Genomic DNA, 25,819 nt, shown 5'->3' on the forward strand with positions numbered 1-25,819 from the left:
GAGGAGGCGTGGCCCACGCGTCAGGTGAGTATGCCGTTGGTTGTCGTCTTCTCTTCCGTGTAGTTTTAGAGTTCCAGCGGGGCCTGTCGGGCTCCCTCGCGGTGGGTGAGGCCGGGGGGTGGTGGGGATGCGCCATGTCATCACGCTGCCTAGCCAAGCATTCTGTTTCCGACAGATGCTAGCCAGATGCGGCATTAAGAGAAGGGGATACATGGGGACGGGGATGCAGTTTCACTCAAGCATATGGTGCTCAGGAGTAGAGTTTATGAACATGGAGGTTCTGTTTAGCGATAAGAGTTCTCGGCTGATTGGCCTAGTCGTCAAAGATATCTGTTGCCTTTTAAAGATTTAAAAATTAATTGTACTTCGCTTTTATCCCTTCCTTTCTCTCTCTCTGTACATTATTTTCTTGTGCTTCATATTAGCCTCACAACAACCCTGCAAGGTAAATTGGAATGATATTGAGTAACCAGTCTATGGTCAATTGGCAAGTTACATGGCAGAGCAGGGTTTTAGGTTCAAAACAGCACAGTTTTAGGTCTTCTGGAGCCTAGTCAGATGTTCTAACCACTACACTTATAATAACACTGCATATGATGGTGTTGCAATCTATAAGTGTTTCTGTTGGACCTTTCGTTATGAACTTATTCCTGAGGGAAAAAGAAGAGTTGGTTTTTATACTCCGATGTTCTCTACCTTTAAGGAGTCTCAAACCAGCTTACAATCGCCTTCCCCTCCACCACAGACACCTTGTGAGGTAGGTGGGGTGAGAGAGTTCGTAGAGAACTGTGACTAGCTCAGGGTCACCCAGCAGGTTTCGTGTGTAGGAGTGGGGAAACCAACCCAGTTCACCAGAATAGAGTCTGCCGCTCATGTGAAGGAGGAATTTTACAAAGAGAAGATGTGATATGATGGGAAGGGGGAATATTTATTTATTTTAGTGTATTTTTTAATTCCCTTGATCCAAGGAGCTCAGGTAGTGTATGTGGATTCCTTCTCCTGCATGTTATCCTCACAACAACCGTGAGGTAGGTTAACTGGTAGAGACAGTGACTGGCCCAAGGTCACCAATGAGCTCTCATGGCAGAGTGGAGGTTTGAACCCAGGATTTCCCAGATCCATGTCCAACATTCTAGCTGGTATATGAAAATGTACATGAGCGTATATTGTCACCTGTAATTGTGACCAGAATTTTTATTTTGGTGCAGTTACCTGTGTTTGGGAGATGCTGTAGCCACCCGATATGAATAAGCAAGATGCTCAATCCAGCGAAAAGGATCAACTGTATTGGAATACTGTAGTTCATCCATGCCTCTCCCACTTCTTGCAGAGACTATGGAGTAGTGCTTGCAGTGTCAGACTAGGATCTGGGAGATTGAGGTTTGAATCCTGTCTGGACTGAAACTGCCCTACAGGCAGTTCTTCTTATCAACTGATGTTGTTCCTGGTCCCAACCCCTGGATCCCTGAGCAACCTCCCCAAATCCTGACAAAGTCACCAAACCACTTCCCTGTGAGTTCTAAGATGATTCTTGTTCACAGAGTAACCAAACGAGATATATGTTTTATCTCTAAAAATTAAAAAACCAAATAATTAAAGTTCCAGTAAATTCTCTATTAGGTCCAACATAACACATAAAATATCTGCAGTGAAGATGGTCGATCTGTGAATAATCTGATAGTAGTGAGCAGAAAAGTAATCCAAATTATGGCAAAAGGCAGCGTGCAACCTTAAGCATCAGGAACAGATGTCAAGTAGGTAAACAAGAGGAAAAAAGAGCCCACACTATACCCCATTATCGGGTTTGTTCTACAGCATGAGGTGATACAATTCAACCTATGAGATCCTTCACCCTTAAGAATCTTCCAGAGAACACTCACATATACTGTTCCCCCCTTTTACCACAGCGGGGCCTGGTTTTCAAACATGACTCCTAATTAACAGGTACCACTGTCAGACCCTGGGAGAGATATGAACCTAGGAGTCCCAAGCCAGGTGCACCTGCTCAGCCTGACTGGGTTTTCTAATACTCAAGTGGAATGAGGGTACAATTGCATCACAAATCCCCACTCTGCTATGAAAGCTTGCTGGGTGACATTTGGCCAGTCACACACTCTCGGTCTAGCCCAACCTTACAGAGTTAATAGGATAAAATTGAGTCAGAAAGATCATAGCAGTTTTTTCTGTGAATCCAGATGGCTTTGTGAATTGGCTCTAGTGGACTCCAGTCTCTAATGTTGTTGCTAAGTATGGATGACAGTTGCTTGTTGCTGTCATTGTTTAGAAATGGGTTTTCCCTAGCCATTTCTTCAAAGAGGAGATGTAATAAATCTGTGACTTAACAAGTGGTGAATGTAAAAACTTCCAGAAATAAACAAGCAGGTGAAATGAATGGTTTGCTTTCGTTCATTCATTTCTTTATAGGAATCTATAATCTGATTTGCTTCTAGGATTTTTCTGCAGTGTTTTTGAGGTCTAAGGTGCCTAGGCAGGTGGGTGTGTACATGTCAATATAATATACACACACACTGCTGTACAATCATTACAGTTTTAGCTGGTCATATTTTAATTGAGTAATTAATTAATTACAGTTGAACAAGTATATGCTGAAATTTAGAATCCTGTTTGCGTCTGATAATTTTTAAGATAGTAAAACTCAATGTTAAACCATTGTTTTTTTCTTTTTCATCACTTTTGCACTAGAGAATGTTTTTATTTTAGGGTTGCCATTTGAGTGGCTGAGAAAGCAACATCTGGTGAAAATCTTCCTTTGGTATTGAGTGTAGGGGGTTTATTAAATGTGAAAAACGCTAATTTTTTTAGAAAGCATCAAATGTAATTTTAGACGTTTTTCATAACACTACAATGAACGCTTCCTCATCGGAAGAAATCATAAAAATGTCAACCATTTGATAATATTTTCTACCTTTGCTTCAAAATCATATTCTCATTTGACTTCAGTAAGCTTTGAATCTGTGACCACCCATGACCCCTGTTTCCCAGTGTTAAGACTTGGTGGCTAACTTGAGCGGTGTGCTGGAGCAATTACAGAGCGAGCTGTTCCTGGCAGGTTGCAGCTGGTGACAGGATCTTGGAGAGGCAGCGTGGAGACCCGGGTTCACATCTCTACACTGCAGGAAAAATCTGTCCATGCTTCTGAAAACTGGTGCAGAGCACCAAGACAGCAAGGCTGATTCATAACCCTTTTGTCCCTCTCAGCAGGAAATGAGTGGGGAGGAAAGCCCCACCGGAGGAGCAGAAGATCACAAGGGCTGCATTGGGAAAGAAGAGCCTCTGCTGCTTGGGTGGGTACAACTTCCTTGTTGGGGGAATCTGGCTGGAAGCATAGCCCTAATGATGTGGGAAACAGGTGGCCCTAGGAATGCCATGGCTGCAGGAATAATAAACTAAGCTAAAAGGTGCAGGATGAAGCCTATACCCCACCAGAGTAAGGAATCCTTGGGGATATTGACTGTGTTAGGATTCTTTCACCAATCGAAAGTCTTACATTTAGTTATCTCAGAATATCTTGGAGGCCAACAGTGGTCACTTTGTTAGCCGTGACGAGAAGCACATCCCAATCACGTGACACCGCTTCCTGGAAATTTCTCCCCCCCCCCCCCATAAAAACTGCCGGTACATGTATAGTAGGCATTCTGGAATAATCTACCCTGAGGGGAATCTTGGAATTTTTGCTCCTTTGGAAAGTATGCCCTAAGTGTGCTTTAACTGCTCAGATTCTTATAATTCCATGGTTAATGACTGTTGATTGCTACTGCTTTTGTTTAAATTTAGTTAATTAACGTATCTTATCCCAGTGGGCTCAGTCTTCCCAAAAGCTGCTAGGGGTTAATTATGCTTTTAAAAACTCAGTTTTGCAGATGATGCAAAGATGGAAGCTATTAACCCTGGAAAAGAGAGGATTCCTAGAGATCCAGAGACCTGTGACATCCCTTTCTACGTATCTGAATTTGTGGAAAAGGAGGTTGGAAATGATTACGATTCTTTAAGCAGGCTTGGCAGACTTATTGAAAAGCTATCAGAAAATAAAGTAAAATTAGAAGAACAGGTGAGTTGCATAGGTAGTTTGGTTTGTTTTCACACATGAAGCAAGCACTAAAGCCTTGTTCACCCAAATGAGCAGGTGTCTGTCTATATGTGACCAGGAAACAGAATGGCTTCATTGTTGTAAATTGCAGATTTTGTCTGCATTTGATGTACTCCTGTACCAGAGACAGTATGTTGTAGTAGTTAGGGTGTCGAACTGAGACGGAAGAAATTGGAGTTCAAAATCACCCTCAACCATAAAGCTCACTAGGAGACCTTGGGCTGCTCAAGCTCTTTCCCCCCTAACCTACCTCAGAGGATGTTATGAGTATAAAACAGAGAGGGATGAATCATGTGTGTCATTCTGACCTCCTCAGAGAAAGGGTGAGATAAAAATGCAATAGCTATATGGACATTTGCTGTGTGACTGTGAAGATAGGACCAGCACAAGCCCAATCACTCTGCATAAATGCTACACAATTAGAAATTTGTATTAAGCTATTCCCTACAATCTGGATTGTGTCCTTTCATCAGGCCTTCTTTTCCAGTTTTCTCCATCTCTCTGTTGTGTATGCATCTGTTCTTTTCTTTAAGTGGATCACTACTTTTTTTTGTTGCTCTGTGTACTCAGCCACATTAAATCATGGTGCTAGTTCAAATAAAAGCTGGAATTGCTTGCCTAACATATAATTTGAGGAAATTTGACACACACACTTTCCACATACACACATATATAGGAACTGCTAGTTGCTTAAAACATCTGTTTCCTAGCCACTTCATAACTTTTATTTTAGCTGTGTTTTATTTATAGAAGTCATATGTTTACCCCTGAATGCCATTTCTTATACTATACTAAGCTAAAACTTTTGTTTGGTCTGTTAGGGTGGGTTCAAATATAAGGCTTCAAGTTTCTACTAGGAGACTGTTAGGCAATTTAAACACATATCATACTCAGGAAAGTATAGCCTGATGGGCATAATTTGAGCACACACACAGAGCTTGCTTATACTGAGTAAGATCATTGGCCTGTCAAGTTCAGTCATGTCTACTCTGACTGGCAGTAGGTTTTCCAGAGTGGTTGCTGGAGGGAGGGGAAACACAAAGGAGAAATGAGATGCCCCCTGTGAGTTGTCACAGGATACCTACTTTTTCATATCTGTTACCTATACAGGTACTTACAGTTTCATCTGAAGTTCCAAAAAGAATTCAGAAGGCCTTACAGAATGCAGAAAACTCTAAGAAGTCTCTCAACCAGCTTCTCAAGGATGAAAGACTTTTGCATGATTCAATTAACAATCACCTGTTGATGTCCAAACCATGGATGGAGAATCTTGGTGTATTAATAAGTCAGATAAAAGAAGTTGAACGACATCTTGCCTATTTAAAATGGATTTCACAAATAGAGGAATTAAGGTCAGTAGTACTCCTAATTATTCTTTGTTGGGCCTGTTTACACAAGCAGTTCTACAGCCTGCTTTCCATCCACACAGTCTACTAGCTAAAATAAACAGTCTAGAAGCACCTTAAAGACGAATGAGATTAAGCGCCTGTTTATTTTTGGTGTAACAGACTAACACGGCTTCTCCTCTGTAGAATTACAGTCCACTAGGTAGCTAAGAGTAATAGCAGAAGTAGCCGAAATATATGACTTCAGCTTGACAAGCAAGTTTGTGAATTTAGATCTTTCTTGAGAATTCTCAATCTCCTTTCTCCCACTGTATCATAGTATGCCACAACCCATGTCAGACAAACATGCTTATGCCATTGAAATTAATGGTCTTGATGCTTTTGTTAGCTCTTCATTGGCTTGTAGACAGTGTGGTGTTATTCCTTCTGCATTTTAAAAAATGTTTGATAATTTCCTATTCAGGAAAAAAAATGAGAATGTATATCAGGCTTTGCAAGTTGGAGTGGGACAGGATGATGTAATTAGTTTCTGTTAGAGTCTTGTAGAACTCCTTGATTTCTGTTATGTTTTCTGTAACATCTTGATATATAACTTTTTCGGTCTGTAAATATGTTCTGGCTTTTTAAAATCACTTTGATTTTACAGTTAGACTTTTAATTTCTAAACATTGTTTTAAATGGAATTTTTCTTGGGTGCCCACAGCTGCTTTGCCCATTTGCCCAGGTCTTTGTTTTTCTTCTTTTCTAGTGACAACATTCAGCAGTATCTCATGACCAACAATGTGCCTGAGGCTGCAACTACCTTGGCCTCCATGGCCGAACTGGACATCAAGCTTCAGGAGTCATCTTGTTCTCATCTTCGTACTTTTGTCCGATCTACAGTTCAGTTCTGGCATAAAATCCTGAAGGATAAACTATCCAGGTAAATATTTAAAACATATTTTGCTTATTTTTGCAGTAGACATCTGAGTTGTGGTAATCTTGTGTGGTCCTTTATTCTAGTGATTTTGAGGAGACTTTAGCTCACCTTCATTGGCCATTTGTTGGTCCAGCACAATCCCAGCCTTTTGGCTTGGCTACATCTCCAGCCAATGCGCAAGAAGCATATGATAACTTGGAGACTCTGTTTTCTCAACTTTTGAAACTACAAACTTCGTATCCTTTAAAAATAAATATGTATTTTTTTCCTACTGGACACATGCATACACACCAAAGAAATGTAGGATTATTCAGCAAAACCATTCTTGCTCTGAAATGCTAAAGTTCTCAACTGACCAGGACAAAGAAATGGCCTGGCTTGCTCCTTTGCCTTAGTCTGAAGAAAAAAAAATCAGATGATGAAGTTTTTTCCACAGCATGAAGATTTACTGGGTAACGTCTGCAAATCAACCTACTATTACAGGCATGATCAGGTGCCAGTAAAAAAAAAAGAAACCCTTTGGCAACTCTACACAATATAAATTAGTACAGAGTTTTTGATGCAAAGAATTTTGTAGAGTGGGTTCCTATTGTTTCTGTCCACTATTTCCAGCATCAGTGGGGATTCAAAACGGGCACAGAAATAGGGATTCCAATGCAATCTTCAGGGGTTTTCCTTGTGGTCCCAAATGACTCTCATTTCCGTATTCCAAACTGTATCTCAACTATTTTCTCCTATACAAGGAGAAATGTAGGAAAGGACTCTCTAACTCGTTCTGCCCTAGTTCAGACAGCAACCAAGGCTTTGGCAGAGCACTGTTTTATATACCTCAGATACTGGTTGAAGGACAGAAGCCGAAAGTTCTTTAATATCCTCCTCTGCAGAGCAAACGGCAGCAGTGGCTTTTGCAGAGCCAATGTCAGTGTTGTCTACTTTTCAGGATTTCCAGCTCACCAGGATCTCAGGTTGAGGTTTTTCATGTCACTTACTAGCTGATCCTTTTTAGCTGGAATTGTCAGGGACTGTACCTGGGAGTGTATGCATCCATGGCCTCTCCTACAGAAGGAGAGAATTCTGCCAAAGCTTATGCCATTCGCACTTTTCAGACCTCATAAAGCCTCCTGATGAGGACAAAACAGCACAGACTGTAGCAGGTCCTGACAGTATAGCACAAAGTGTGTGAATTTTCTCCTTGTATTACTAATACAAACAATTATAACATTCTGTCACTTTGTGTGCCTGGCACCGGTGCAACAGGTATGAGAAATGTCTCACTGATGTAATAAACTGATCAAAATAATTTGCAAAATTGTTATGCTGTTGCAATTTACAGTCTATTGCTATTGCATTCTATTAAACACTTTTGTAAAACACAATAACAGTGAATACAAAGTATGTATTTAGTAAAAGCTACATTACAACACAAAAATACCTTTTGAAAACAAACGCAAGAATTCTGTGTTCTAGATCAGCAAGTACCTGTATCCTTAAGACATTTTACTTTGACTCTTAAAATCTCAGAGATGAACTGTTAACCAAACCAAAGCAGCTTCCAGAAAAGTACACTCTGCCTCCATCTCCACCTATCATACTGCCTATGCAGATTATGCTGGCTCCTCTTCAGAAAAGATTCAAGTATCATTTTGCAGGGAACAGACAAACAAATGTTTTAAGCAAGGTATGGCAGTGCACAATAACCTTTTTGAAAGAGCATTTTGATACAGGTTGGGCCTCGGAATGTGAGGATGAGGTGGGACCTGGGTAGGCCGCCTTGCCAAGACGTTCTTGGTCTCTTCCTCAGTTTTCAGCATTTATTTTTTAAAGGAAAATATCTCTGGCATTTTTTTCTGGCAAGTGGGCTGGCTTCTGCTAGTGGAGGAGCCTCCTGTGGCAGGGAAAGGTTCTCGCCGTGGAAGAAAGCACCTCTACTGGCAGAACAGATCTGTGGGATCCAGTTCAGTATTCTGTCAAAGTGCTCAGTAAGTAGCAAATATGATCCCACATTCTGTTCATTTAAAATAGTTTTAATATTAGCATCTTACCACAGGTGAACATAGGTTTTTGCTAGTTTGCATTGATTTAAAATGTGCTCCATCCTCCCTGTATGTATGGGTCTACATCCCAGGAGATTGGTTTCCTGCTTAGCTGTACCAAAAGCAGACTGTGCAAAAGCCTACACATTTATTTACCTGAACCCTTTGGCTTAAGAATTTCCCCTGCCAAAGCGTACATCCCCATGTGAGAATCTAAGAAACAAACTTGGGGTTTGATGAGGAGGGTTGTTAACGAAGAAACAGTCCAGTTCAATCCAGTGTGATGCATGCTGGGATAGAAAGGATGCATAGAGATCTGGCAAAGGTAATTGTATTTTTGTTTTAGAAAAAAACAGGCTATTTTTATTTCTTCCTCAAAAGCCTGAATGGTACCTAACACAGGTGCTTATGTGGATTGGAAACCATGCTAAGTTTCTTGAAGACAAAATCCAGCCAATATTGGATAAAGCAGGCTTTCCAGTGAACGCAAGGGTAAGTATCTCTGTCTGCTTAGTATACTGATATTAGCAAATCCAGTACACCCGTATCTGCTGTTTTCATTTATCTCTCTGCCTCTCTTAAGCTGGAATTTTCCCGAGCTTTGGTGATGTTGATCCTGGAGAAACTGGCTACTGATATTCCCTTTTTGTTGTATGATGACAATCTCTTCTGTCATCTGGTGGATGAGGTGCTTCTATTTGAGAGAGAGCTACACAGTGTTCATGGATATCTCAGCAGCTTTCCCAGCTGTATGCATATTTTATCAGAAGAAACCTGTTTTCAGAGATGGTTAACTGTGGAAAGAAAATGTAAGACCTGGCTTGATTTACAATTAATCCCAAACCACTTACATTTGCGAATAGATGCATTTATCTATGAACGTGTCTCATGGATATGAAGTATAAAATTATGCTTGTGTTTGGGATGAGAAGTATGGCTTGCTTTGTGTGTGTGTGTGAGAGAGAGAGAGATGGCCACTGATCATACTTTTCAACTGTGCTGCAGTTTCTTGGGTATTCAGACTTTTGATAGGAAGATGAAACAAAAGGGTGGGCATTAGGGGTTGAAATTGGACATTGCTGACCCAATACCATTGATGATATTTCCTGTGTTGGATCAGCAGTATACGATACTGTGAAAGGCTTTCCCAATATTTCCAGATTCTGATATTTTTCTCCTGATAAATACCAGAAATCAGGTCAGGAAGCATTTCACTGTCCACAGCTGTTCAGTGGTGCATCTGCCTTTAATTTTTAAAGGGACATTATTTTCAGTGGGAAGACAAGGCCTCTAAACTAACTCCACGGAAAGTAACAGCACTGTAAAGTTTAAAGGGCCAATGGTCGGCAGATCAGACGGGGGCCCTCCCCCCTCACCATTCCCAACTTTCTGATACAAAATTCAAACAATAATTTTGCAGGTGCTCAGTCCTAGTGTGCACGTAATGAAAAATAAAAGCTACAGGATGGGGCTTAATTGCTGGTCAAGAGGCTTATTTTAAGGCAATTGTATTAAGACAGTGTAATATTAGTTGTCAAATATAACACTGTAGAACCTGCCTCGCTGGGAAAAGGCTAGGCTACCAGTATCCATTTATTACACTGGTCTGGTGTGCTTTCAAGTACAGGAAACCTGAAACTACACTTGACAAAGAGAACTCTGTTGCAAAATCTGAGCCCTTTGAAATGGCTTTTCTGCTGCAAAGCTGACTAGCGTTTCCTCTGCCTGATGAAAGGGGGGCATCAACAGAATTCACCATCATAGAGCAGACTGGAAGTCTGAGATTTCTGTGTTGCCTTTTCTTTCTGAAAGATCAATGCTTAGATCTCTGCCTAGGCTCTTATTCTTTGTCGTGACAAAAGGATGGGAAGATAGAGAAGAAAGGAATTTAGGAAAAGTAATTGGTATAAAATATATTCTTAATAACATCCTTCTTACATTTTGTCGTAGTCTGAATTTCTTAAGCTGCGGGTTAAATTGAAAGAGTTTCAGTTAGTGGTTTAGACAAAAAAATCTCTAGCAGTAAACTGCACCTTCCAGATGGTAAGTGCGTAGATGACTTATTGTAAAAAAAATCAGTGCACAGTAGTAATACAGATTTGACTGTAGCTAAAAGGGATCAGAGATAGTAAAAGCAGCTATATGACAGTAATTTAGGTATGGGACTTGGTAAAGGAAATGTCATTTAATATCATCTTGATGGCTCATGTTAATTGTTATTAGATGCCTTAACTTAATTCTCTTATTTGAATTCAGTGCAAATTTGAAATGCAATTCAAAGTGTTGAATTTGCTGCAAAGCATTTTTTCATGTTTACTTTTAAAGACACAGGATTAGATCCACATTAAATTTTCCAGTGGCAGAACAGAGCTTTCCTACCATCCCTTCCCTCTGATCTCCATAAGATGCTGCTCTTGGGGGGACACAGGACTTGGAGTGATGACATGAGGCATATTTGCAGCAAGAAGGGGGAATCAGTGGAAACTGCCAGTTTAGTCTGGATCCAGCCCACAGTTTGTTTACTTCTGCCTCTAAATAGCAAAATAACTAAGTAAAAACATATTTAATCTCCTTATTGTGTTTGTGTGCCTGACAGTTGCTCTTCAAAAGATGGACTCTATGCTTTCATCTGAAGCTGCTTGGATATCACAATATAAAGATATCACCGATGTAGATGAAATGAAAGTCCCAGACTGTGCTGAAACTTTTATGACTTTGTTACTGGTTATCACAGGTAATTATAATATATCAGGCATTTGGTTTTGGTTTTTCAACAATTCAAGAGCTGTAACATGCACATTGAACAAGGAAAACAGCATTATGTCACTAGCTATAGTGCCATCAAAGAATAATGGGTGGCAATGGGATGGGGCTTGCATTTGAACAAGTAGATGCCTTTTTTGTTTGGCTTTTGAACTTTTGTGAATAAGACAGTGAATAAGACTTCAAACCATAGGAGACTGGCATCATTTAGTCCTGCTTATCAGCATGGTTACATCTGATGATGACTGCCACAGTTATTTATATTTACAGGAATCCTCAGGAGCCTAAAAAACACCAAGCAATACTACTTATTTTGGGAAGGACTTGACTATGGGACAAATGGATAGGCAAAGTAACATGCAGCAACTTAACAATGTATGTTAGGTTGATGCCACAAATGTATTAAGGTAGTGGTCAGTTTCTTTGTTGAGCTGTTTTGGTTCAGGAGGATGGTGGAGGAGCAGTACAAAGGAGAACTTTTAAGGCAAACAACATCTCAGTGCTGTCTAGGGGAATAAAATCTGGTGGGTGCATCTCAGCTAGGCATGTTTCCAGTCTGTATCACAACTGTTAAAAGCCCACCTGAGACAGCAGGGAGAGTATAAAATTTAAAAAGTGTGTGAAATCTCAAACTAGGCTTTTTAAGCTGTACCAATTAACTGAGTAGGACTAAGTAAAAGTAAGCTTCTGCTTAGCAGGAAAATCTATGCAAACTGTTGGAAAGTAGCTACTGCATGAGCATTTTAAAATACTTTGATTTCCCATGTAGACAGGTATAAGAATCTTCCTACAGCTGCTAGAAAGCTACAGTTCCTAGAGCTGCAAAAAGATTTGGTGGATGACTTCAGGATACGACTAACTCAAGTTATGAAAGAAGAGAGCAGAGCACCTTTAGCCTTCCGGTACTGTGCAATCCTAAATGCTGTTAACTACATAGCAACAGTTCTAGCAGACTGGGCTGACAATGTTGTAAGTAATTATTTTACCTAATTATCATTTCCAGGGACTAAATTAAATCTCTTAAAAATACTTCACAATACAAAAGTCCTTTCTGTGTTCCCTAGTGGAGTTAAAAAATACTCATAATTTTGGGTATATGTAATAGAGGGAAAAGATTGGCACAAGGTTTTCAAAAACAGTTGCATTGCTGTAATTTAGGGGGACTGGAATTGGAATAATGTATACTGCTTTATTAAAAAAAAACATTCAGATGTTTTAAGTCTTTGATGGGAGCACATACAGCTGGGTCTTTCTGTCTGTGTAGTTCTTCCTGCAGCTCCAGCAGGCTGCCCTGGAAGTCTGTGCAGACAGCAGTGCGCTAAGCAAGCTCCAGCTAGGGCAGCTGGCTTCAATGGAGACCTCTGTCTTTGATGACATGATCAACCTCCTTGAGCGGCTGAAACACGACATGCTGACCCGTCAAGAAGACCACGTCTTCAGGGAGGTCAAAGATGCTGCCAAGATGTACAAAAAAGAACGGTGAGTCTTTGTTTCTTCTGATAGCAAACGTTTAATTCATGTACATAGAGTTGAGGAAGGGAGTGTGTAGTGTGAAAAAACTAGCATTTTATATATAAAACTAGCATATATATATAATATCTAATCAACTTTTAAAACTGTGTGTGAGTGTATATATGTGTGTGTGTGTGTGTATATATATATACACTTTGATTTCCCATGTAGACAGGTATAAGAATCTTCCTATATATACACACACACATATACTGTTTTAAAAAGTGATTTGAAATTTCTTTTTAACTATCATTCACTGCCTTGAGGGCCCTAATTGAGTGGAAAGGCAGGATTCAAATGTTTTAGATAAATAAAGATGTACTCCACTTAAATGTTCCTACACTGCTCTCCCGCAAACACATTATAAAGTAAAACTGTTTTATAAAGCCTACAGCTGGGGATATTAGATGGAATTGTAAATTGGCCCTTAGTAAGCTTTATCCTGGAACCGACGATGTGTGCAATTGTTTTTGAGGTTGAAGAGGCACTACGTGATTGCCCCCCTCCCACATTCCTAGAATGTAAAATGGCCATTTATCATGTCCTGAAAAAACGTAAGCGCTGATGGTTTTCAACTTTACATTTAGTGGATCCATTTACAACGTCATTATTGGGGGTTGGGGGACACAGGGTAATCCTTCCTCTTCTAATCTGTTGTGTGAATTGACCTCATTACAGTTTGACCCTTTCTGGAATGCTAAACATTTTATAATGTTTTTGAAAAATGCCTTAATACCTAAACCAAGTGGTTTAAATAGAACTATGGATTTTGTTATGCTTCCGTTTTGGGCATTTATGGCCTAGTAATAAATTTGCTAAGAGCCCCATGGCGCAGAGTGGTAAGCTGCAGTGCTGCAGTCCAAGCTCTGTTCACAACCTGAGCTCGATCCAAACGGAAGTTGGTTTCAGGTAGCCGGCTCAAGGTTGACTCGGCCTTCCATCCTTCCATGGTCGGTAAAATGAGTACCCAGCTTGCTGGGGGAAAAGGGAAGATGGCTGGGGAAGGCACTGGCAAACCACCCCGTAAACAAAGTCTGCCTAGGAAACGTTGGGATGTGACGTTAACCCATGGGTCAGGAATGGCCCGGTGCTTGCACAGGGGACATTTACCTTTACTTAACAAATTGGCTAAGACATCCCCTACCTCCAGGCAAGCATGATGTTCACATACACTCTGTAGCTGCAGATGCTTCATTTCCTAACTCATTCATCAATTATTTGTTAGAAGCATGTAGGCATGCTAGAAAAATAAGGCATGAGTTCCTCTCCCAATAGAGACCTCCTTCCCAAAAGCTCATGGCAAAATATGGAATGGTGCAAGAAATAACTCTGACAGACAGGGATTCCCTGAAGTCTCAGTGAGGGTCTGCTCTTTAAGGTGTTTTCATTGGAATGCAGAGGATTCAAGCTGGGTCTTTGTTGGCTCTGCCATTGAACTTCTCATGACTTCTTCCCCATCTGTCAGGATAATGTTCCAAATTGAAAGGTAAAACATTGGGTAAATTTCAAGTTAATGATAGTGACTGCTGAGATGTTTTGCAGTGACTTTTGTTTCTTTTAGGTGGCTTTCTTTACCATCCCAGTCTGAACAGGCAGTGATGTCTTTGTCAAGCAGCGCCTGCCCCCTGCTACTGACTTTAAGAGACCGGCTGCTACAGCTAGAGCAGCAGCTTTGTTATTCACTGTTCAAAGTCTTCTGGCAAATGCTTGCAGAGAAAGTGGATTTATTCATCTATCAGGAAGTAAGTATATGAGGCGTGTGACTAATGATGTACCAAACGCACTAATTTTAGAAGGTAACTTGTATGTTTATGTACTATATATAGATAATTTTGGCCAATCACTTCAATGAAGGAGGAGCAGCACAACTCCAATTTGACATGACTAGGAATCTTTTCCCTTTATTTTCACATTACTGCAAGCGGCCAGAAAATTATTTCAAACAGTAAGTATGCAAGTCACAAGTTCTAGCTTATTTCAGAAGTGTTTGTTCTTGCCTAGAAGGCCCTAACAGTGTAGGGCCAGGCTCCTCCTGTATTATCCAGCCTGCCAGTTAAGATCCTCCTCACAAGCCCTACTCTTAGTTGCAGCGTTGAAACTTGTGGCAACCAGATACGAATTTTTGTGGTGGCACCTTGCCTGTGGAATGTTTTTTCTGTTGAAGCTCTCCTGCCACCTACCTTACTCTCCTCTAGGTGCCAGACAAAAACATTTCTTTTTACACAGGCTTTTAACCAGGGTTTTGACCTTCAAAAATTGTTTTTAGAATCTGCTTCTGGCCTGAGGATTCTTATAAGTATTATGTAGTCTGATGAATGTTTTATGCTTTGGGGTTTTTATTGGTTGTGAATTTTAAGGATGTTACATTTTATCTTTTATTGTTGAGCTGCCTTGAGCAGGTGGCATATAAATAATTTGACAGCTTTTAACTTCTCTGGCAGAGATGCTCTTCCTTCCTTTTTTGTTCCTAACTTCCCCCCACCTACCAAAAAGGGACATCTAAGCAGTACATTAAGAGCCCCGTGGCGCAGAGTGTTAAGCTGCAGTACTGCAGTCAAAAGCTCTGCTCACGACCTGAGTTTGATCCCGACGGAAGTCGGTTTCAGGTAGCCGGCTCAAGGTTGACTCAGCCTTCCATCCTTCCGAGGTCGGTGAAATGAGTACCCAGCTTGCTGGGGGTAAAGGGAAGATGACTGGGGAAGGCACTGGCAAACCACCCCGCAAACAAAGTCTGCCTTGGAAACGTCGGGATGTGACGTCACCCCATGGGTCAGGAATGACCTGGTGCTTGCACAGGGGACCTTTACCTTTAAGCAGTACATTAGTCTTCTGTACCTCAATTTTCCCCCACCAGAAAACTCTTATCACTCTCCCAATAGTACAGTACTGTACTACCCATATGGAAAAGTTCAGTGGTCAATTTCAGGGCTGACAGCGTAAAATTATACTTCTTGTGAAATAAACAGCTAATAGTTGAGCAGTACTGAGCAGAGTTCCCTCCTTTCCCCCCAACTGTCTGTGAACTGTTTAGACATGCTACAGATTAGTTGCATGAGAATCTTCTGCTCAGTTACAAAAGTGGTTTACTGTTTGAAGAAACAAGCTCCCAAATCCCTTTTAGGTGAGTGAACTAATACAGTTCTTTGGACCCTAGCCATTGTTTCTTTCATAAGATCAAGCCACAAACTTGAAATCACAATTGTTGTGTTTTCTCCTGCAGTATAAAGGAAGCCTGTATTGTACTGAACTTAAATGTTGGCTCAGCCTTGCTTCTGAAAGATGTGCTGCACTCAGCTGCTGAAAACAGATCGGGAACTGTCCTGAATTCGAATCAGCCTACTGCAGTGGCGGCATTAAATGAACTTGGAATCTACAAATTAGCTAAGCAGGATGTTGAGATTCTTCTTAATTTGAGAACAAACTGGCCAAACACTGGGAAATAAGCAGAAATAAAACAAAAACCCAGAGAGAGTAATGACTGTTGCATTCTATAAAGCAAAGCCAAACCTATATGTGCTCTTTTGTAATTTAATAAATTTGTAGAAAGGAGCTGTACATTTTTGAGTGTAACAACTGCCTAATTCCATTTTTAAGGTACTTACAGTTGTAACGTAGGTGAACTCCAGCTGCCTAATGAAAACTTTTAACTACCTCTGGGGAACATTCATAGGACAGGATACTCTGTCACGCTAGGTAGCATGACAGAATCCATTTTCTCAAGTGAAGTTCCTCTATGCAAAGCCCCTTAAAATAGTCCTACAGATGTAAAGGTGATATTTTTTTCTTAAGTTTGAGACGTTATTGTATGGCCCATCGATTCTTTATTCTCTGCTCTTATGACAACAGTCTTGAGCACAAACAATTCTAACAACAATAAAATGAGAATAACAGGTTTGTTAGATTTGATTACATAGGTAAAAAAATTGGCAACTGCCAAGATAGTATTATGATTGCTTCCCGGCCAAAAGGGTCTGTAGCTTACAATGGACCAGAAACCTAACTAGCTCCTTTAAAAAGGGAGAGGCAAACATGGTTCTATACGTATGAAATTTTGGACAGTCCAATAAACAACATAAAGGCTCATCGGTATTTGGGAACCGTCAAGAAAGGCTGGGCTGGAGTTTGAATATGCCAATCCCAAATAGAGAGGAGAACAAACTCTACGGGCCCAGATTCTGGTACTAATCTAAGGCACAGAGGCATTTTAAAATCTGATAGAGGTGAAACTGAGGCAATCAATATTATTAGGGGACATCCCCAAACACTCCAGATGAGAGGTTACCAGTTTCTGCAAGGTTGTTCTGGCAGTCCATTGTATGTATGAGCTAATGTTGAGTTACACTCTAGTTTTGGCTATTGGCTAATCAGATTGCTCTCAGTTCCTGCTGTATTGTCTCCTCAGCTCTCCCCTTCCAAAAGGTTTTAACACTTTTGAATAAATGCTGAGCCAGCCATTGCAGCATGTGTGTGTGTTTGCAGTAAGTCTGTCCCCAGCATTGGGCTGTGATAGAAGACATGGTCTGTAACACACACTGTGGTTGCTAGCCATTCTCCACATGAACAAGAACCTAACTATGATCTTAAACAGTAGTGCACTGAAGAAGAGCGGGAGAAATGCTCTATCTTCCTGTGATAATACTTGTATTATTAAGTTTACAGATGTGTAAAGAAATGTATGAATAACAACTGTACATTCCATGTAATTGACTGGTTGATTATTTTGGTAGAACAGATAGTTGTACTTGAGTGATTTTGTAGGAATTCTGCAATATAAAACATGGAAGGGTAAAATCCTTGTTTTAACTCAGGGAGTGGTGAGATTAACAAGTAATAACAAATATAGGCGCTGGCCTGGATGGCCCAGGCTAGCCCAGTCTAGTCAAATTTCAGAAGTTAAGCGGGTTCGCTCTGGTCGGTATTTGGATGGGAGACCATCAAGGAATACCAGTGTCGATATCTCTGAGGCAGACAATGGCAAACCACCTCTGAATGTTTCTTGCCTTGAAAACTCCATGGGGTTGTGTCAGCGAGGGCACCCAGTCAAGCCCCGGATAAGCAAGCTCCGTGTTCCTTCCCCCCACCCCCCACCCCCGGTCTCGTGGGGAACTTCAGTTTGGGAAGAGGGGCGAAGGCCGGAGGCAGTAATACTTCCACTTCAAAGCCTTCCTATTGTAAATCAGCTATCTGTTCTCAAGGTGTCAATTCTGCCAGAATCCTGGCACCTCTTGAGGCTTGAAAGAAACCTGATGTTTTGCATTTCAAAGATTACGTGTAAACAATTCTAGTGTGTGTTCTCTATATCCTGTATCCTCCCCATCGGCATTCTGACCTTAAGTTGTATAGACCTTCTGACCTGTTTGCTTTTCTTAATAAAACTCTTAAAACTCTCTGCAACATCTAGAGTGGAGTTTACTATTGCTGATATGCAACGAGGTACTGAAGTCTGACAGGTTGCTATAAGTCAGCTGCAACTTGACAACAACAAAAATATGTAGATGTGGGTCACTGAGCATGCATAATAGGCAAGACTTCAAAACAAACTTTGAAATCAAAGTGAATTACAAACTGCTTCATTTTAGCTGGATTATACCCAAGGATTATGACAAAGGAAAGTTATTTTTTAAAGACACTTTTATGAACAAAATATGAAATTCTACATCTGCTGTAGTGGTGGAACAGCTGTTACACTAAAGATCATTTATACAAATGGAATGCTTGGTTCAACAACAAGTTTTTAGAGCAGAACACTCACGATTAAAATGAGGACCACATTGCTGCAAATTTTTTCATCCTGCAGAAGGGAGGCAGAAGAGCTATAGTGAATACATAGAAACTATACCTACCCCCCACAAATTGTGCTTGCCCAATTCTTTCTGCAAACAAATTTGCAACTGTTCAATGTTGTTTTATTTCAGCTGCAAAACTATGGTTTTATATAGCATTAACTTCAATGGGATAGATTTAATCAGGTGCTTAACTCGCCCACTAAAATGAAGGGGATTCTGACCCTATATGTACTAACAGTAAAACCAGAGGTACAATCTTCTGAAACAATCTTCTGAAAACCTACTTAAAAGGACTGAGCATGGGGTACTTTGGTATCCTTCACTTTCTGATCCACTGTATCCTCAAGAAAGGTTTTGGACAAAAAGTTGGAACATAACAAAAGCCTCTGAGTATTCCTGCCCTAATAGAGTCAATTCCCATTTTTCTCTAAATTTTGGTTTAGTTTCTATATCTTCTCAGATAAATGCATGAAACATATACCATGTGTGAATAAGGCAGTGGAAGATGCAGGGAGTTGAGAGAGAAAGGGGCCATAAAGAAAGATGATCTGGGAAAAACTTTACACACAGAGACTGGTAGGAAAAGAATGGGCCAGCAAGAGGAATGAGACAAGTCTAACCTGTTTCTAAAGGTAAAGGTCCCCTGTGCAAGCACCGGGTCATTCCTGACCCATGGAGTGACGTCACATCCCGACGTTTTCTAGGCAGACTTTTGTTTACGGGGTGGTTTGCCAGTGCCTTCCCCAGTCATCGTCCCTTTACCCCCAGCAAGCTGGGTACCTATTTCTAGAGACAACTTAATAAACTTAATAAACATTTCAAAGAGTGAAACAGCATATCCTTAAGGGATAATTTCACTTCAAATTTTTATTTGCTTACTTTAAGAAAAAAATAGGAGGATAGTTGTATAAATATCCTGGTCCCACCATTATACAGGAAAGGGAAGAACTATTTCTTTTGATACATCTGTCCCATGAATACTCAGGTGATCTACAGGACTTATCTCAAAATCAGACAACTTCGATTAACTTACACATTTTGCTTGAAGACATCTAATGTAATTTTGTCTACATCTGAATAAATTATATCATCAGTAGTCAATCCCATGCTTTCAAGTGCTAAAATATTAGAAGGGGAAAAAAGGAAGAGTTTTAACAATCTGCTATTTAAACCTACAGTTGGTCTTGAATTTCATTCATTTCAAAAGAATCACAGCAGGGTTGTTTTTTTCAGTAGTCTCCCAAATTTCCCAGTTGTCAATTGGAAAAGTCCTTAGACTTTTTTCATACCATATATGTTTTAAGGGGAAAACCTTGCCTGAAGACACATTTAACTCATTCTAAAAGAAAAAATATATAGTTATTGTTTTTTTGTTTTGTTTTTTGGCAGTGCTCCCCCAAATTTCCCAGTTTTTCCATTTGAAAAATTGAAAGACTCCTCAGGGGAAAAAGGAAAGGAAACCCAGTCCTTCCCCGCCCTAAGTTTTCTGATTTCTTTCTAGGGCTTCACATCTCTATCCTTCAGTAGGTGTGCTTATAAAGCAACTTCAGTTACAACCAGGGCTCAGTGATGAAATCATACACAGAGGGCAAGTGATCTTAATTTGTTTTACTAGAATGAGAATATTATTGAAGCTGTTTTTTAAGCTGTGGTTTACATCTGTGAAGACTAACAGTAGATAAAAATGAGAAATCTAAAGGAGTACTTACCTCCTTTGTACTGAGGCAAGGTTATGTAGCCCTCGCCTGCAGTATCTAGTACACTAAACATAGCATTCAAGTTTGATTCATCCATAAGATAAGGATAGTCGTGTGTAATTCTTGCAAGCTTTATTTTTTCCAGTGTCTGTATCAAGAACTCTCTTGGTTTATCTGTCACAGAAGAACATTGACCACATTGTTACACAATTTCAGTTAAGCTTACCTTTCCATTTAAATGGCAAATACAAGAATGTCCCTGTGCTTAAAGATTTCCTGTTGCCTACATTCTCATGCTTCCAAGCAAGCAGTACAAACGCCATGCCCAAATACTACAGTCTATCAGCCTCTGATAAAATACAACAGTAGTATTACAATACAATACAACAGAAGCCAAGCTAAAGAAATGCTGTCTTTTTGTCTTCTGTTATCTGCCTGAAGTATGGGTGTTGCTAGTAAATATCACAATTGGACTAGAATACCTCAGCACATAAGGCATTAACAGAGCTATTTTTTCAAATGCAGCCATTGGGTCTGTGCTTTCAAAGAGAGAAATGCAAGGTGCATGGGCTTCTCACAATGTCTCGCCACACACAATGTCTCGCCTGTAAAAATTTCCCAGCAGAAGCAGCTTAGGGGAGATGATTTTTGGTGGGAAAGTTACACAAGAGTAAGAATGAAAAGGCTCCTTACCGCTGCTGGTTTCAGCAGCCCAAGCAGTTGCATTTGGTAAAAGTAAAAATCTGCAAAATGCAGCATGGCATTTTAATGGAAGGCATGCAGAAAAGAGCAACCAAAATGATTAGGGGACTAGAGCAGGGGTCAGCAAACTCATTAGTCAAAAGAGCCAAATATCAACAGTACAACGATTGAGATTTCTTTTGAGAGCCAAATTTCTTAAACTATATAGGTAGGTACACTGTTTATTAACTTAATAAACTTTAATTAAAGTTTTAAGTCTTAATTAAACTATAGGTACACTGAATAAAACTTGATATCATACTTAATAGTGATCTTATTTATTGATAAAAATTAAATTGTAAGTCCCTGCCATTTCCCCCTCCCTGTCCGGAGTCCTCGTCTGGAGGCCTGGTCTACCACCATAAAAGCCTATTGGTAGACCTGGCCTCCGGCTGAGTCCCATTGGGAGGCCAGATCTACCCATTGGCTTTCTTGGCAGTAGACCTGGCCTCCGGAGGCCCATAGAAGCCAATTGGTAGACCTGGCCTCTGAAGGGGGATTTTTCCCCCTCCTTGGAGTCCAGGTCTACGGCCAAGAAAGCCAGTGGGTAGACATGGCCTCCCAATGGGACTCAGCCAGAGGCCAGGTCTACCAAAGGAAGCCCGCCCTGCCCAACAGCTGATAGGCGGGGGGGGGGGCAGGAACCGCTGAGCCGCCCGCCCAGCAATCGCGCAGCTAGAGGGGAGGGGAGGCTTTAGCCTCCCAACCATTGAGGGCAAGGGAAAGGGGGACCCAGCCATTCTCCACGGTGCAGGGGGAGGGGAGAGACAGCGCCCCCGCTCGCCTGCTCTCTCTCTCTCTCTCTCTCTCTCAGGCGTGCCGGCTTCGCAGCCCAGCTGCCGGCGCGAGCAGGCGCAAAGCAGGGGCTCCGAACCAAGTTCGGAGAGCCACACTCAACAGGCCAAAGAGCCGCATGCGGCTCGGGAGCCGCAGTTTGCAGACCCCTGGACTAGAGTAACTGTCCTATGGGGAGCGGTTAAGACGCTTAGGGCTGTTTAGCTTGGAAAGAAGGCGGCTAAGGGGAGACATCATAGAGGTCTATAAAATTATGCATGATTTGGAGAGAGTGGACAGGGAGAAGTTTTTCTCCCTCCCATAATACTAGAACACGGGGTTATCTGCTGAAGCTGGAGGGTGAGAGATTCAAAACAGATAAAAGGAAGTATTTTTTCACACAATGCATAGTTAAATTGTGGAACTCCCTGCCCCAGGATGTAGTGATGGCTGCCAGCTTGGAGGGCTTTAAGAGGGGAGTGGACGTATTCATGGAGGAAAGGGGTATTCATGGCTATTAGTTAGAATGGATACTAGTTGTGCTGCATACCTATTCTCTCTAGTATCAGAAGAGCATGCCTATTATTTTGGGTGCAGTGGAACACAGGCAGGATGGTGCTGCTGCAGTCGTCTTGTTTGTGGCTTCCTAGAGGCACCTAGTTGGCCACTGTGTGAACAGACTGCTGGACTTGATGGGCCTTGGTCTGATCCAGCAGGGCCATTCTTATGTTCTTATGGCATTTACACACAAGGGATTGTTCTGTCTGAGAAGGCTTCCCCACACCAGCAGCAAATCTATGTCTCCTGTGCACTCCTGTTGTATCTGTACACTTACCAAACAAATGCACAGTACTAAGGCCAGTGCAACCCAAACAGTGAATATGCAATAGCTTCACACATGTAATTAAAAACACACACACCACTCAAAAGCCACCTTTTACACTATATGGCTTGGGATCAATACACCTCAAGGACTGCCTACCTAGTCCTCCCCATCTGAGACTAGAAGGGTGGCAACGTGTGAAAGGCTCTTCTCAGTTGCGGCACAAGTCTGTCCCCCTTGATTACTTACTGACATCTACCAGTGGGTAAAGACTTACTATTTTGTATGACATTTCCTTCATGACCCACCCTTCCTGTTTTAATTTTTTTTGTTTTGTTTAATTGGTTTTCTAATTGGGTTTATATGTATTTTTAAAAGCTTGTTTTAATGGATTTGATTGTTCACCACCTTGGAGCCTGTAAATGCGGTGGAAAGGCAGCATTAAAATGTTCTACATATAATTAAATAAAATCTTCAGATCACTATAGCCCCTTTATATAATACACTGCAGTTGTAGTTCTCACAACATGGATGGTGACTAAATTTGCAACGTATATTTTATTATTTTTAAATCCATATTTGCTATCTTCGGGGCCTCCTGTTCAAAAGCCTCCCCTTTGTTGTGAACAGTATGTGTGTGTGTGTGTGTGTATCACTAAATTTGCAACGTATATTTTATTATTTTTAAATCCATATTTGCTATCTTCGGGGCCTCCTGTTCAAAAGCCTCCCCTTTGTTGTGAACAGTATGTGTGTGTGTGTGTGTGTGTGTGTGTGTATCACACACACACACACACACACACACACACACACACACACACACACACTGTTCACAACAAAGGGGAGGCTTTTAAACAGGAGGCCCCGAAGATAGCAAATATGGATTTAAAAATAATAAAATATATGTTGCAAATTTAGTCACCATCCATGTTGTGAGAACTACAACTGCAGTGTATTATATAAAGGGGCTATAGTGTATATATAGGGTACATAGTGTATAGTGTATACATACACACACACACACACACACAAGATTCATTGTCCGCTCATCAGATTTGATGCAAACTGCTCCAAAGTTTTCTCATCATGCCAGAAAAGGCCTCTGGAGAGAGAGGGTCGGGCTATCGAAATGCAGCCTCACGTCACCCATCACAACCCGCTTTGTCATATTCATTCTTACACATACGCCAACCCTGGGGGGTAGGGCCCGTGCAGACAACCACTTTTACCTCGACCATTAAAAACTCTGTTGTCTGGGAAGGTCGAGACAGCCCGACCAAGGTATGCGGGCGTGCCCCGCGGGGACAGCTTGGGGGCCTGCCGCCAGACAGCCTTACCTGGGCGGTGATACAGCAGTAGCGCGCTTAGGTTATGCAGAAGGTCTGGGATTTTGTGCTGCTCCAGGTACCTGCGGCCTTCCTCTTCACGATCCATCGCCGTTGCTAGGAGACCGAGGGGAACGCCGGCTCCCTCCGGCGGGGCAAGTCACGTGACAAAACGGCTGTGGCCAATCAGCGGCGATTTTAGGCTTCTCTCTTCCCGTTCAAGGATCTTGGAAACAAGCTGTTTCCGGAGAGATTTTGCTCCGCGGTCCTAGGCGGAGTTCGTGCGGCCTGCACCCTTTGGAATCGAAAGTCGTAGACAGGAATAACTCTGCCTGGGCTCGCACCGCCTCAACAGCGGAGGGCAAATCGCATTTTGAACTTTTGAAAAGGAGATGCTGAGAATTAAGCCTACCTGAGAGGAGGACTACCGCGTTGCTGCGGCCGAAATCACAAGAGCGTCTTGTCGCACCTGAAAAACTAACGCATTCTTTCTGACACAAAATTTCAGGAGCCAGAGCCCCAGAAGGGATGGTTTTTTATTCCAAAATAAACTAATTACTCTTTACAGTATAATAAGGCATTCGCCAACAGGAATCCAATGGCATTTCTGAGACTAACAACATCTGTGGATAAAATAATTTTGCTAGAATAAAGTGTGTTAAGCCTTTAAAGTACTACTGGATTCCTACTTTCTCCTGTTACAGACTATTCAACTAGACCTTTCTGAAATGTCTTATTTTCCTGTTAGGGCTCCTGTAACTTCAGGACTGAGACTCGGCCACGAGGAAAATTCAATATGAAGTTTTGGGTTTACAAGTACATTGGTTGGGGGGGGGGGTCATCTTCACCAGCTGAATTTCTGTCTAACCCACAGATAGTTGAGGGTCCTGTGTGTATCTCACTCCTTAATAGATGGGGGAGGGGCTATCTGGTGACAAATATCTGTCAAGCACATTTTCTTCTGCCCAGGAACCGAATAGCATATGATCCTACTGGCTCTTCACATCAGTTCTGTGAGGTAGTTAAAGCCAGGGAAATGGTTGGTCTGAGGTCACCCAATAAATTTCATGGCAGTGAAGCAATTAGACTCTCCTGGATCCTAGTTTGACAGCAACATCCAACAAAACAGCTCTGGAGCTACTGCCCTTGCACAGGTGAAAATCCATTTTGTCAGCCTTGCTCCACATCATATTGAAGGGGGAGGGGAAGAATGGGAAATTGTCATCAATTTTGTCCCTAGCTACGCTTTCCTCCTACTCCCTAAAGGAAGGAAGACAAATGAAATCACTTGCTGCCTCCAGTCTAGATAGATTATAAAGAATGTATGGCCCCCACCCTTCACAAAAATTCCAGATCAATCCCATGCCTGTACAGTCTTGAAACATGGGCCTGGACCTCAAGTGACTATCCAATACACAACCATTTGCCCATGATGATCTATGGGCCACGTCAGAGAATTTTCAGCAGTGCAGCTCAAGCCAGTGAAAAATATCACTTTGCTACTTTGCATCTAACAACAGTATGCCTTCCATTAAACCTCTGGTGCCCCACCTTCAAAACACAGATAATCTACAGGGAAGGGAAACAATGCATCTGTATTGCCTCCCTCCTCACCCACCATCCAATGCAGGTGTGTGTGTATATATATATGTGTGTGTGTGTGTGTGTACATGCACGCATCCTGAATTTGTAAGTGGCTACTGGGAAATGAACTGTGTGTATATATATTTTTTGTTTTTCGGACTCTGGTCTGGAAAGGGCGGGATAAAAATCAAATAAATATATAAAAATGAGAATTTATTGCAGTGCATTGTTATCCCATTCTTCTTGTAAGGAGGCTTGAATGAGCTTGCAAGCCTTATACTGTTCTCCCTTCCTCCATTTTATTCTCACTACAAGCCTGTTAGGTAGGCTAAGAATGACAAGGCCCAGGTCACCCAGGTCACTCTCAGCCTACCTCACAGGATTGTACTGGGAACCTGGGCCTCCAAG

At 41.5% G+C, this 25,819-nt stretch overlaps 2 protein-coding genes across 2 annotated transcripts; one reads left to right on the forward strand and one right to left on the reverse strand.

Moving 5' to 3' along the window:
• Positions 1 to 1,243: 1,243 nt before the first annotated feature.
• Positions 1,244 to 16,126, forward strand: RINT1 (RAD50 interactor 1). Its single transcript, XM_056846475.1, has 14 exons — positions 1,244 to 1,284; positions 3,874 to 4,069; positions 5,219 to 5,460; positions 6,203 to 6,376; positions 6,457 to 6,609; positions 7,895 to 8,051; positions 8,788 to 8,898; positions 8,990 to 9,215; positions 11,003 to 11,140; positions 11,939 to 12,138; positions 12,434 to 12,648; positions 14,243 to 14,423; positions 14,508 to 14,626; positions 15,902 to 16,126. Exons 1-14 carry the CDS (start codon positions 1,244 to 1,246, stop codon positions 16,122 to 16,124), a joined length of 2,376 nt encoding a protein of 791 aa, XP_056702453.1. The 3' UTR covers positions 16,125 to 16,126.
• A 2,283-nt stretch (positions 16,127 to 18,409) lies between these two features.
• On the reverse strand, positions 18,410 to 23,959 carry EFCAB10 (EF-hand calcium binding domain 10). The gene is made up of 4 exons (XM_056847098.1): positions 23,840 to 23,959; positions 20,177 to 20,338; positions 19,501 to 19,585; positions 18,410 to 18,472 (listed from the first exon to the last, which is right to left on the reverse strand). Exons 1-4 carry the CDS (start codon positions 23,934 to 23,936, stop codon positions 18,436 to 18,438), a joined length of 381 nt encoding a protein of 126 aa, XP_056703076.1. The 5' UTR covers positions 23,937 to 23,959; the 3' UTR covers positions 18,410 to 18,435.
• Between the last annotated feature and the right edge of the window lie 1,860 nt (positions 23,960 to 25,819).

The sequence above is a fragment of the Euleptes europaea genome, chromosome 3 (genome assembly GCF_029931775.1).
Source record: "Euleptes europaea isolate rEulEur1 chromosome 3, rEulEur1.hap1, whole genome shotgun sequence".
NCBI lineage: Eukaryota > Metazoa > Chordata > Lepidosauria > Squamata > Sphaerodactylidae > Euleptes > Euleptes europaea.